Here is a 14665-nt window from a genome sequence, read left to right as displayed (position 1 = left end):
TAGTGCCCAAGCCCCTCTTCACCCAAGGTAGAACCAGGGATTGCCAGGCAATGGCTGCTGATGAATCAACAGGTAGAGCTATAGGCTCCCCCATACCCACCATCCTTAGCTCACAAGGTTGGTGAGGTTGCAGACTCTACGTTGAGTATTCAGGGCGGATGTTTTGACGAAATTAACGATTCTGATAACTCGGTTCAAGCATGATAACAACTTCGGAGGGAGCACCTTAGCACAGAGGGTGAATCTGTGTATGAAACAGTGGACAGCAGTGGCGTTTGGTGCTACAGCTTTCACATGGGCTTGAAAACCTGACTTTCAACCGAGCATCGATGGAGCCCCATCTGTCGGGCATCCGACCAACTTTCCCCAGTCCAGTTCATTCTGCTTGAAGAAATTGTCCAAAACGTTGAGAATATCCTTTCCTGTTGTTGTACTGGACAGATCTTGGCTCAGCAGTAACTCAGTCTTCGCAGCATTACTCTGCGTGAAGCGGACGTAGACAAGTAGTTGAGAGCAGTTGGTGATGTCCGTCGATTCGTCGAGTTGAATGGCAAACCCATACTTTGAGGATTTCACTCCCTCAACCACTTGGTCGGCAATGTCGACCGACATCTCCTCGATACGGCGTTGTACAGTGTTGTTAGAGACGGAAACACACTCCAACTTCGCCACCGCCTTCTCTCCAATCACGTGGCTGACCAAGATCTTTGCCGCTGGCATGATGAGAGAGACTGCAATGGTATGCGCTTTCATGTTTTTAGCCACCAGGAGAGCGACTTCATAGGATGCTTTCACAATTCCTGCTCCCTTCTGGTAGATCTGGCCAGTCTTGTCCATGCGCTGCCGCTTCACGTTCTTGCCAAGTCGCTGGAAGTAGCTTTGATATCGGTCCTTCTTGTCCGCGTGATTAGTCTCAAGATGACGTTTGAGAAGGCTGGGTTTCATGGCCGCATTGGAAAGGGACTTCATACAGACCACACACTGCGGAAGAGCTTCTCCTCCATGTTCGATTGCAATGAAACCATACTTTATGTATGCCGGGTCATATTTTCTCTTTGGCATGTCAAATCCTGTGGATAAGTAAAGAAAAAAAAAGATTAATCAATCAAGAAATAGATAAAGTATACTGTATGTAAAGTATAAGTAGTTAGGTATAGTAAAGTAAGGGAGGTGTGGAGGGAAGAAGGGAGGGAAGTGTTAGGCAGTACACATCTTTGTGAAGTAAAATATAACTAAAAATCGTTCATGACCCCGAAAGTGTTCGCGTACCACCTGGAAGGCCCTCGCGTACCACTAGTGGTACGCGTACCACAGGTTGGGAACCACTGCTCTACGAGCTTGAGGGGGACTCGAACTCCAGTCCTGCGATCGCCAGGCAAGGACAGTTCCTATAGTCCACCACAATCCTCGTCAGCCAATAAATTTTTGATAATCTAGTTTTGGGAAAAGTAAGATTTTAAAATACATGAATGAATGAAATTTTGTTATCCATGCCCCTTTTAAGACCCAGTTGGTTTTTTTTTTTTTGTGCTTGATATTATTTGTAGCATATTTTTATTCATTATAACAAACTGGTGTCAAAATAAGTGGCATTACGTCTTGTGAATAAAAACATCATCGCTCTAGTTAAAAAAAAAAAAAAAGATAGAAAAAAAAATCTGGTTGAATTTCACCACGGTATGTAAATGTTAGTGTACTCTGAGTTCAGGGACAGATCGGCTGTTATAATGTCAACTTAATAATGCCGTGTTCTTAACTATGCAAAGAAACGACGGTAACGCATTTTGTGCAAGGTATTGGTGTTGTGGTGGCCTATTTGTAACGACCCTGCTTGGCGATCGCCCGACTGGGGTACGAGTCCCGCTTAAGCTCGATAGTTACTTGTAGTGCCTGCAACCTCACCATCCTTGTGAGCTAAGGATGGATGGTTTGGGAAGCCTATAGGTCTACCTGCTAAGTCATCAGCAGCCATTCCTGGCCCTCCCTGGTCCTAGCTTGGGTGGAGAGGGGCTTCGGGCGCTGATCATATATGGTCACTCTCTGAGAGGTCCGTTTACACAAGGATAGTTTACTGACGCCAGTTTACTGCCGTCAGCAAACTATCCCCGTTCAAAAGCTTACTATTCTGGAAAGTTTACTTGCTGCTAGTTACTGGGGTCAGAGAACTATCCCCGTGTAAGCCGGTTATTATTATTATTACTTGCTAAGCTACAACCCTAGCTGGAAAAGTGGGATGCTATAAGCCCAGGGGCCCCAACAGGGAAAATAGCCCAGTATTTCTTGCAAGCTAGGGCATTTACACTGCCCCTTGCCTCTGCCATTCATGAGTGGCCTTTAAAACCTTTTATTACAAATATTTTTGGTTACATGAAACCGGTAACACTATCATTTGTATGCATTGCAAATTATTCTATTTCTTTCATATTGACTGAATTTGCTCTCGATCCAGTTTCTTTAAGCTCTTGATGGGGAAAGCAAGGGGAAGCTCATAGGAAAGGGTGAGGGCAGAGGTGGAAGGGCGGTAAGAACCTTTTTTTAAAACAATATATACATTTCTCTTACATTTTATATAATTTTTCTGATTTAATTCTAAGTTCTCCTACTTTTCATTCTTAATACTAGCGATCTTTGTCAAAATCCAAATATCTCCTTATGTATTTTTGAATTACGGATGTTTTTTTATGTTATTGATTTTATTGACTTGTTTTGTATTCACTTATAATCTTGCCATTTTAAAATTGATAATGGATACAAGAAATATTAGAAGCTTTAATTTACTTTATTGTAATTTATGTGGGCGCAAAAAGCACTAGATATATGCTTTCTTTACGTTATTGGTTATAACTTTATTCCTATATAATTCTAATAGTCAGGCCTTTTCCATCATGAGGCTCAATACGACACAGTACTCTGGAAGTTTTATTCCAGCTGTGACCAAGTTGTGGAATGGTCTTCCTAATCGGGTAGTTGAATCAGTAGAATTTCAAAGTTCAAACTTGTAGCAAATGTTTTTTATGTTGAACAGGCTTACATAAGTCCATTTATACTTTATATATCAAATATCTGTTTTAATGTTATTAATGCTTTGAAAATATTTTATTTTAATTTTTCATTACTTCTTATATCGTTTATTTATTTCCTTATTTCCTTTCTTCACTGGGCTATTTTTCCCTCTTGGAGCCCTTTGCCATATAGTATTTTGATTTTCCAACTAGGGTTGTAGCTTAGCTAGTAATAATAATAATAATAATAATAATGATATTGCCTTCAATGGGTCGTGATGGTCTATTGGAAACGTACCTGTCTGGCGATCTGCTGGACTGGGGGTTCTAGTCCCGGTGAATCTCGATAGTTTCTTGTAGTGTCCGCAACCTCACCATCCTTATGAGCTAAGGATGAGGGGTTTTGGGGGAGCCTGTAGTGCTACCTGATGAGTCGTGAGCACCCATTGCCTGGTCTCCCTGGTCCTAGCTTGGGTGGAGAGAGGCTTGGTCAGTCGAGGGCATTGTAACTGTCCTATGTCTCTGCCAGTCATGAGCGGCCTTTGGAATGGCAAAGTTGAATCAGTTATTCATATTATTGTTATTATTACTACTACTCGCTAAGCTACAACCCTAGTTGGATAAGCAGGATGCTATAAGCCCTGAGGCTCCGACAGGGAAAATAACCCAGTGAGGAAAGGAAATAAGGAAAAATCATTTTTTAAGAAGTTAGAGTAACAACATTAAAATAGATATCCTATATAAACTATAAAAACTATAATAAAACAAGAGGAAAAGAAACAGGACAGAACAGCGTCCCCGAGTGTACCCTCAAGCAAGAGAACTCAAACCCAAGAGACAGTGGAAGACCATGGTACAGAGGCTATGACACTACCCAAGACTAGAGAACAATGGTTTGATTTTAGAGTGTCCTCCTAGAAGAGCTGCTTACTATAGCTAAAGAGTCTCTTCTTGAGAAGCCAGCGATATCCGCTTACATCCCTGATTGAAATTCACTGAACGATGATTGTCCTCAGGACGAATTTCATTCGTGTCTGCAAACAGTGATGTGGTCTGAAAGAGCGATGTTCGACTGCCTTTCTCGTTACTCCATAATGCATTGGTCTTATGCATACAGAGGCTGACGGTGGAGTGCTCGCTCTTGCGTGCAATTGAGGGTTTTGTTTGTCATATGAGACGGTTGACTTTGTTACTTGCATGTCATGGATTTTATTATGGGTTTTCTCTTTTGATTAAGTTTGCCCTCGACTCCGTTTTCATTTCTCCTGCCCAGTTCTTGATAAGAAAAGTGATTGGTAGGAGCCATGTGGTGGTGGGGGGGGGGGAAATAATGGTAATAGGCTTTATATTTTAGTTATGTGGACAGGAAAGAGGAAAGCATCATAAAGTAAGCCACAGAAAACCATTGGGGAACTTATGCTAGCTTTTGCAGTATCACAATACTGATACGTTTACTAGGAATGTCTGTTGTTCATGATTCAAGTCTTGGGGTTTGAATCCCGCTGAAACTCGTTAATTCCTTTGGTAGCTGCAACCTCATCATCCTTGTGAGCTAAGGATGGAGGGTTTGGGTGGAGCCAATACGTCTACCTGCTGATATATCAGCAACCATTGCCTGGCCTTCCATGGTCCTATCTTGAGTGGAGAGCGGGCTTGGGTCTTATCATTGTATATATATATATATATATATATATATATATATATATATATATATTTATTTATTTATTTATTTAATTTATATATATGGTCAGTCTCTAGGGCATTGTCCTGCTTGCTAGGTCAATGTCACTGTCCCTTGCATCTGCTCTTCATGAGCCGCATTTCAAACCTTTAAAGAAACTTCAGTATAGCTTTGATGAAAATCTTTTATTATAAAGAATCTTTGTTTATGTATGAAGTTAAACTTGGCTGAAATATTGCCTTTTTACATATAAATACGAAGTTTTCATGCCTGAAAATTTCTTCCCAATAATCAAGAATAGCAGTAACACCTTCCAATATTGATTATGTCAAGATAATTCAAACGAACGGCCTCAATTCTACGTAATTATGATTGTCCGAGGTAAATAGTTTTACGGGAATTAAATAGCCTCTTTTGTGTTTCCATATCAAACTTGGGCGAAGTCATAACCATTGTTTTATGTTCATTGTTATTTCATAATTTTTCTGTTTGTCTAAGACTCTAAGTGGTATTTTAACACGTACTTCCAGTTGGACGTAATTTCATTATGTCGATATTACTCAAAATTTCTAATATTGTAAAGTTGCAATAATATGATGGCAATTATTCTGTCATGTCAGAACTGAATTGTTGTAGAAGTAGTCCTATTTTCTCTTATTACCTCCGCCAACGAAGTTGGAAGCAGGTTAAGTTTTACTCTTTTTTTTTTTTTTTTTTTTTTTTTTTTTGTATGCGGATGTGTTTGTTTGTGGACAGTTTCCTGACCACAATTTTCATCGTAGAGTAATGAAACTTGCAGGGATTAAATATTATGTAAAAAGCTGGAAATGATTAAATTTTGGAAGGTCAAGGTCACGATCAAGTAAAATGTTCAATTCACGTAATCAGCCATAAGTTTGGACATCGTTGTCACAGACACTTCAAACCTGGTTCATATTTGAGTGTATGAAAATCCATGCTAATTTATACACATTAAGGGTAAGGTCAAGGCGACCAGAAGCTGAGAAATATGCTGCCGCGGCGGAGGTCTGCGCTCTACCGAGTGCCCCTCTAGTTTTCTACTGCAATTGATTAATTTTGATAGAATAAAAGAAAAAAGTAGGATGAAAGTCAAGCAAACATTCAAGCTCTATTTCAAGTAATAATTAATAAATAATAAAAAAAAAAATATATAAACCTTAGGAATCATTACAAAGTGCATAAAGGAAGGATGAACTTCTCTGACGCTTTATCTTAAAAACTAACAAAATCAAACCTGGAAATATAAAATATCCGTAGTATAAAGCGAACCTGGAATTCTGGAATCTTCAGATATACATATTTTTCTGCATCTGAAGCGATAATAGTTGAATTGTCTACGTAAACTCCCTTAGGTTTGGATTTTATCAGAGTAGGAGTTCATAACACCGAAGGTGCCGCTCAACATATCAATATTGCAAAAGTCAGCTATTAAACACAATTTCACCAACGCCTTTTTTTCCTTGACTTTCATATGTTTCACGTGTTAGATATAAAGTTCGATGGTGGTAGTGTATTGGTAGGTAGGAACATGTTTTATTTTTGTTTATTAATTTTGTATATTGAAGTATTGTTGCTGTTTTGGAGAATCTGAATCGCTATTTGCATTTTCTTGAAGGTTATTGTGGGTACATCATTTGGGGGTTGACAGTTTATTCCTCTTATCCTGGGTTTAGACTTAAAACATTTATAAATTCCTGAAGGGAATGGTGGGGTGACCAGTAGACAATCTTAACAAAAGATGAAAAGTTATACAAATATAATTTTTACTTTTACGAATGAGAGGAGAGATTTATTTATTATTAAGCGTATATCAAAGTTTTTATAGGGTTGGTCATCCGAGAGTACTGATTTGTCATATATGTTATCTTAAATTTCTGGACAAAAATCAAATTATTATTATTATTATTATTATTATTATTATTATTATTATTATTAGCTACGCTACAATCCCCTTGTATTCCCATTTGCCAAAGGGGAATACAAGGGGATTTTACTCGTTAGATTAGGGCGATTGGTACGTAGTCTTATTACGTGATTAGAACCGAATAGTTCTTATGGTGGTAAATTGAAACCGTTTTTGTGATAAGAGAAAAGAGACGAAGCATTACCACTGAATAATAAATTTAACTTGATCATAATTTGAATCTCTCTCTCTATCTCTCTCTCTCTCTCTCTCTCTCTCTCTCTCTCTCTCTCTCTCTCTCTCGTATATACTAGTGTACTCGAGCCGTCAAAAAGGATGGCTATATATTTATATAGATAAGTACACATAGACTGAACCCATCCCACCCCGTCCCCCTTTCTTACCTACAATCCGCTGTTTCGGGCAATTTGTGTGGTTTCCAAGTGTACCTCTCGAGGTACCTCTTCTTACCAGAGTATGACTACGCCCTCTCCCCCATAAGCGTGACACATATATATGTGTATATATATATATATATATATATATATATATATATATATTATATATATATAAATATATATATATATTATATATATAAATATATATATATATATATATATATATATATATATATATATATATATATATAGTCAGACTTGTTCTTTATAATATAAGGGATGTATACACACATATATATATACATTTATATATGTATATATATATATATATATATATGTTTGTGTGTGTGGATGTGTACATATACAGAACGTAGGTGTATACGTCCTCATGCACATGTGCGTAAACATGAAGAAAACACCAAAAGAAGTTACTGTATATTTTCATCGAAGGTCTTAAGACCAAGATCAAAGGTGATTCTGAAGGGTATTAGTGAAAGATAATTAATGATTCACGCGGACAGCACATTATCTTTTATCTTCAGATCTCTTTTCTCTCAATGGTTTTCTTATCGTATTTTATCGGTTTCAATCTGGTTTTTATTTAATCTTTTAAGAAGACAAGAAGAATAAGTTAGTGGAGAATGAATGGTTTTGATCATTATTATTTTTCGCGATGTGTACTGACTTTTATGAAAGAAGACACACGGTGTTTTTCAGGCAGACACACAGACTTAGCACAACTTAAATACTTTGTTGTTATTATTATTATTATTATTATTATTAACTATGATACAACCCTCGTTGGAATAGTAGAAAGCTATAAGCTGTAGGGCTCCAACAGGGAAAATAGCCCAGTGAGGAAGGAAATAAGGAAACAGATAGAACAACTTGCTTGAGTGTACCCTCAAGAAAAAGAACTCTAACCCAAGAAAATGGAAGATTATGGCATAGAAGCTATGGCACTACCCAAGGCTAAAGAACAGTGGTTCGATTATTGAGTGTCCATCTCCCATTGAACAATTACAGCGCAGTAGTTAACCTCTTGATTGATGAAGACTTTTTCGGGTATCTTAGCTTTGTCAGGTGTATGTGGAAAGAGGAGAATGTGTAAAGAATAGGCCAGAATACTCGGTGTATGTGTATGCAAAGAAAAAATTAGCTGTAACGAGAGATGAATCCAGTGTAGTACTGTCTGGCCAGTCAAAGCCCCCCCCCCCCTACTCTCTTGTGGTAGTATCTCAACTAGTGGCTGGTGCGTTACAGGGTTACCAGATGATTTCCACTGGATTATCGTACATGAGCCTTAAAATTATCGTTTTTTAACCAAAGTTATCGTACACACTTTCAACATGATTATTAAGGAGTAACATAATGACTTATTTCAAGGTATTTTAGTATAATTGTTTAATTAACACATTTTATTTTTATATATACATATATATATATATATATATATATATATATATATATATATATATATATATATATATATATATATATATACCTAAGGTATGTATCGTACATCATACCGGACCCAAAATAATCTTACGTGTACTATAATTATCGTACATATGGCAACCCCGTGCGTTATTCAAACTACTACCTAATAATAAAAAAAGATATGAGCACGACAAACAACCTCTCGGTCTCCAGGTAATGTCCTCCAGATGGTATACATCTTATGGATTGTCATTGATGAATCTTCTGTGATAAGTGATGAAAAGTCGAATCATTTGATCCATTAAATGGTATTATTTGGAGTCATTCACTTTTTTTAAATGTTATCAGCTTCGTTCATCGATTCCGTCCTTTCGAAAAACCCACGACTTGGAAATGACTTTCCCTTTCTCTTTTTATCCTTTCTTTTTATTCCTTCACAAGCGCCATAATCATTCTCATTTTCGTTCGCATTTAGCACCGCCTTGATGAATCCCGAAGCACTAAAACATATCTTGAGATCCTATTAAGGATGGGATCATCATCATTGCCAGGCTAGAAAGCAAGACAATATGACACTGAAAGGCTCTACTCATAAGGGTTAGAATTCACGTAGCTGATCTCTCTCTCTCTCTCTCTCTCTCTCTCTCTCTCTCTCTCTCTCTCTCTCTCTCTCTCTCTCTCTCTCTCTCTCTCTTTTTAAAGGACATTTACTCCGTTTTGCGATTTTTTCTTCGTTTGATCGACAGCTTAATCTCCTTGAACATTTCGACAAAGACATCAAAGACACACTTAGTGGGTTGGGTCACGATTTTAAGATGATGAAATAGGGGACCTGGGAAAAGTTAGGACATGAATGAGGATGACGAAGGTACTTGGCACGAGAGAGAGAGAGAGAGAGAGAGAGAGAGAGAGAGAGAGAGAGAGAGAGAGAGAGAGAGAGAGAGAGAGAGAGAGGAACTAGTTTGCTTAAAAGTACCTAGAAGAGATACACCGAGAATTTAGAATTACAATATTTTTTTTCCAAGGGAGCTGTTCATCAATCTTTCTCTCCATTCTCTTTAGAATGAGCATACTATATATTTTCATAACAACTGACGTAAGTGTGATATCTCTGTAATTATTGCAATCAGACAGATCTCCTTTTTTTTTGGCATTTTCACCAACACTCCTAGCTCCCATTCATCAGGTTTTGCCTCTTCACTCCACTTTCTACAGAATAATCTTGTAAATAGTCTGGGAGTCACTTCATTTTCGGCCAATATCATCTCTGCAGTTATTCCATCGTATCCAAAGGCTTTCCATCTCCTAAGTTTTTTAATGATAGCTTCGACTTCAAAAACACTGAATTCATTCTTGGGCACACTAAGGTCTTCATCAGCTTCAGGTATATCAATCAAATCATTCCTTTCGTATTTCCTATTCCTGACCTCATTAAAGTGTTTCATCCAACGTTGGTTTTCTTCATCTTCTGTTGTTATAACGGATCCATCTCTCTTTTTGATGGGTATATTCTTCTCCTTCTTTGCCCCAGTAGAGATTCATTAATAATGGGAGCAGTTCTTACGCCATAGCCACTCCCTTTGTCAGCTTCATCTGCTTTCCTGTCTAGATATTCTCTCCACTTATTCCTGACTTTTCTCTTGATTTCACTATCAATACTGGAATACTTAGCATGCTCTACCTCGTAATTTTCATTTCTTTCTCGAAAACTTTCACCAATCATTTACTGCCTTTGTCTCCTTTTTATAGTATCCCAAGTATCATTTGATATCAATGGTTTTCTCCTTGTAACTACATGTCCCAAGACTTCACTACCAACTGACTGATATATGTTCTTAATATCACACCATTTTTCATTAATTGTCTGTTCCTTGTCTCTTAAAGTCTCTAAGATTGCAAATCTATTTCTACATTTAATTGCTAAGGTTTCTCTGTGCTGTTTTTCTAGAAGCTTAGTTGTATCACACCTAGGTATTCTATCTACATTTCTCTTGGGTGCTTTCAGTTTTAATTTCAGTGAGGCATTGAGGAGCTGGTTGTCACTACCAATATCCGCAGCTCTATAGCTTTTTACATTTCTCAGAGTCCTCCTTCTCTCTTTATTAATGGCAATGCGATCTATTTGATTTTTGTAATCTCCATATACTGAAGTCCATGTATATTTGTGGATGTTCTTGTGGTGGAAAAGAGTACCTCCAATAACAAGATAGTTTGTTGAACAAAAACTTATAAAGTGTGCCCCATTTTCATTTGCAACTTCGCCGAGACCCACAATACCCATTGCATTCTCTCTCTTTATATATATATATATATATATATATATATATATATATATATATATATATATATATATACATACATATATATATATATATATATATATATATATATATATATATATATATATATATATATATATGCACACATATACATATATACATATACACTTTAAATATTAAATACAGTATATATTTGCGTGTTTGTGTTGATGAATGGATGTGTATTTTTGTATGTATAAACCTTTGTCCATACGCAAACACAAACACACAACTTTCACTTCACTTCAAAGAAATAAATACAGCAAAATATTCCTTTCCAATAACGAAGTAAATAATTCACATCCTGCCGAAGGATCATCCTGTTTCAGTCTCTCCCCTTCAAGGGTTCCCAGGCAACAGTTGCCTCGCAGCCCTTCGGAATTATGCAAAAATACTTCGTAAAATGCAAACTTTGTTTTCCATTTTACTTTGATTGGAAAACTACACGAGTTATGCCCCTTAGGACGATACGCCTCGCAGGGATGGTAGTAATGTTTCTTTTATTTTGCAGCTCTTGACATTGTCAATTGTTTTGTTGTCTGCTCGGAGTATTATTCGCTGTATTATTAACTTGAAATAGCACCTTTTGTTATTTTTTCATCAGTGATAATTTTTTTGAAAAATCAACGCTTCAAGTTTTTATTATTATTATTATTATTATTATTATTATTATTATTATTATTATTATTATTATTATTACAGGCCAAGCTATATCCCCAAGGGGAAGAGCACGATGCTCTAAGCCCAAGGGCTCCAACAGGGAAAAATAGCCCAGTGAGGAAAGGGAGAGAACTCTAATCCAAGGCTGTGGAAGGCTGGTTATTATTACCCATTATGTGTGTACGTGGTACCTTTTTTTCTGAATGCGTAATCTCATACTCATATTCCCTATTGTCCTATGAAAATTTACGTATTTAATCACTCGTTGTTAAGTGGATTTTTTTTAAGAGATGAACAGTATGTGTTATTTAAGAAATTTTGTGTTTAATACAGTAGGCTGGCATAGAAAGGCCATTAATAGACGCGAGTGGAAGGTCATGTATGAGGCCTTTGACCTGCAGTAGACAAGCAACGACTGATGATATATATACTGTATATATATATATATATATATATATATAATATATATATATATATATATATATATATATATATATACATACACACACACACACACACACACACATATATATATATATATATATATATATATATATATATATATATATATATATATATATATAATTGTGTGTGTGTGTTTTGACTCGATTCAGTCAGTAAGAATGGTTCTCCTCTTGTTACTCGTAAATTGCCTTGTATCTTGTAGTTTTACTCTCCATAAAACTAGTAAATAATTTCTGTTATCAGTAAAGCAGGGCAGTCGAATAACCTTCTAAGATAGGCGATATGAGAAAGGCCCCGTTCCTTTGTCTTGCAGACTTTCCATCAGGTTTTCCCTAATGAACAAAAGCAATGTACTGTATATTTTAAAGTTTAAAGGCCGCTCATGAATGGTTGAGGCAAGGGACAGTGACAATGCCCTATCAAGCACGACAATACCCTAGAGATTGATCACAAATGCTTAGGATTAGTGCCCAACCCCCTCTCCACCCAAGGTAGAACCAGGAGTGCCAGGCAATGGTTGCTGATGAATCAACAGGTAGAGCTATAGGCTCCCCCATGCCCCCCATCCTTAGCTCACAAGGATGGTGAGGTTGCAGACTCTACGAGCTCGAGCTGGACTGGAACTCCAGTCCGACTGTCGCCAGGCAGGGACGTTTCCTATAGGCCATTGCAATCCTTATCAGCCAATTATGTTTTGATAATCTAGTTTTGGGGAAAGTAATATTTTAATATTCATAAATGAATAAAATTTTGTTATTCATGCCCCGTTTAATACCCAGTTGGTTTTTTTGTGCTTGATATTATTTATAGTATATTTTTATTCATTATAACAAACTGGTATCAAAATAAGTGGCATTGCGTCGCGTGAATAAATACATCATCGCTCCAGTAAAAAAAAAAAAAAAGAAAAAAAAAAAAGCCTGAGGTAGAATTTCATCACGGGATGTAAATGTTAGTGTAATCTGAGGTCAGGGTCAGATCAGCTGTTATAATGTAAACTTAATAATACAGTGTTCTTAACTATCCAAAGAAACGACGGTAACGCATTTAGTGGTAGGTATTGTTGTTGTGGTGGCCTATTGTAAACGACCCTCTTGGCAATCACCCGAATGGGGTTCGAGTTCCGCTCAAGTTCGATAGTTTCTTGTAGTGTCTGCAACCTCACCATCCTTGTGAGCTAAGGATGGAGGGTTTGGGGAAGCCTATAGGTCTACCTGCTGAGTCATCAGCAGCCATTCCTGGCCCTCTCTGGTCCTAGCTTGGGTGGAGAGGGGCTTCGGGTGCTGATCATAGGTATTTAAGGTCAATCTCTTAAAGGCCCTTTTACACGGGGATAGTTTACTGACGCCAGTTTACTGCCGTCAGCAAACTATCGCCGTTCAAAGGCTTACTATTCTGGAAAGTTTTCTTGCCGCTAGTTAATGGGGTCAGTGAACTATCCCCGTGTAAACCGGTTATGAGGTATGTCTTGCAAGCTACAACCCTAGCTGGAAAAGCGGGATACTATAAGCCCAGGGGCCCCAATAGGGAAAATAGCCCAGTATTTCTTGCAAGCTAGGGCATTTACACTGCCCCTGGCCTCTGCCATTCTTGAGTGGCTTTTAAAACCTTTTATTACAGATTTTTTTGGTTACATGAAACCGGTAACACAATCATTTGTATGCATTGCATATTATTCTATTTCTTTCATATTGACTAAATTTGCTCTCGATCCAGTTTCCCTTAAGCTCTTGATTGGGAAAGGAAGGGGAAGCTCATAGGAAAGGGTGAGGGAAGAGGTGGAAGGGAGGCAAGATATCTTTGTTGATTCAATATATACATTTCTCTTACATTTTTCTATAAATTTTCTGATTTAATTCCAAGTTCTCCTACTTTTAATTTTTAATATACAAGCGATCTTTGCCAAAATCCAAATGTCTCCTTGTGTATTTTTGAATTACAATTTATTTTTTATTGATTTTATTGCCTTGTTTTGTATTCACTCATAATCTTACCATTTTAATATTGATAATGGATACAAGAAATATAAGAAGCTTCATTTGCTTTATTGTAATTTATTTGGGCACAAAAAGTACTAGATATATGCTTTCTTTACGTCGTTGGTTATAGCATTATTATTAAATAGATACGTATTGCCTTCAATAGGTCTTGGTGGCCTATTGGAAACGTCCCTGCCTGGCGATCTGCCGGACTTGGGTTTTAGTCCCGGTGAATCTCGATAGTTCCTTGTAGTGTCCGCAACCTCACCATCCTTGTGAGCTGATGATGAGGGGTTTTGTGGGAGCCTATAATGCTACCTGATGAGTCATCAGCAGCCATTGCCTGGTGTCCCTGGTCCTAGCTTGGGTGGAGAGAGGCTTGGGCGCTGATCATATGTATATATGGTCAATCGAGTGCATTGTAACTGTCCTATGTCTCTGCCATTCATGAGCGGCTTTTGGAATGGCAAAGTTGTATCAGTTATTAATCTTATTGTTATTATTACTACTACTCGCTAAGCTACAACCCTAGTTGGATAAGCAGAATGCTAGAAACCCTGAGGCTCCAACAGGGAAAATAGCCTAGTGAGAAAAGGAAACAAGGAAAAATCATTTTTTAAGAAGTTAGAGTAACATCAAAACATATATCCTATAAAAACTATAATAAAAGAAGAGGAAAAGAAACAAGACAGAACAGCGTGCCCGAGTGTACCCTCAAGCGAGAGAACTCAAACCAAACAGACAGTGGAAGACCATGGTACAGAGGCTATGGCACTACCCAACTCTAGAGAACAATGG

The 14665-nt window shown here is 37.3% G+C and overlaps 1 protein-coding gene across 1 annotated transcript; it reads right to left on the bottom strand.

Annotated features, from left to right (window-relative positions):
• Positions 1-315: 315 nt before the first annotated feature.
• Positions 316-1062, bottom strand: LOC137633023 (zinc finger BED domain-containing protein 5-like). The gene has a single exon (XM_068365191.1). The coding sequence runs from the start codon at positions 1060-1062 to the stop codon at positions 316-318; it is 747 nt and encodes a 248-aa protein (XP_068221292.1).
• Positions 1063-14665: the final 13603 nt, after the last annotated feature.

Source organism: Palaemon carinicauda, chromosome 42 (assembly GCF_036898095.1).
Source record: "Palaemon carinicauda isolate YSFRI2023 chromosome 42, ASM3689809v2, whole genome shotgun sequence".
NCBI classification, from domain to species: Eukaryota; Metazoa; Arthropoda; class Malacostraca; order Decapoda; family Palaemonidae; genus Palaemon; species Palaemon carinicauda.
This window is presented reverse-complemented; position numbering and strand designations above follow the sequence as displayed.

Excerpts from the sequence above, each read along its gene's own strand:
- LOC137633023 (XM_068365191.1), bottom strand. The coding sequence starts at position 1,062 with ATGCCAAAGAGAAAATATGACCCGGCATACATAAAGTATGGTTTCATT.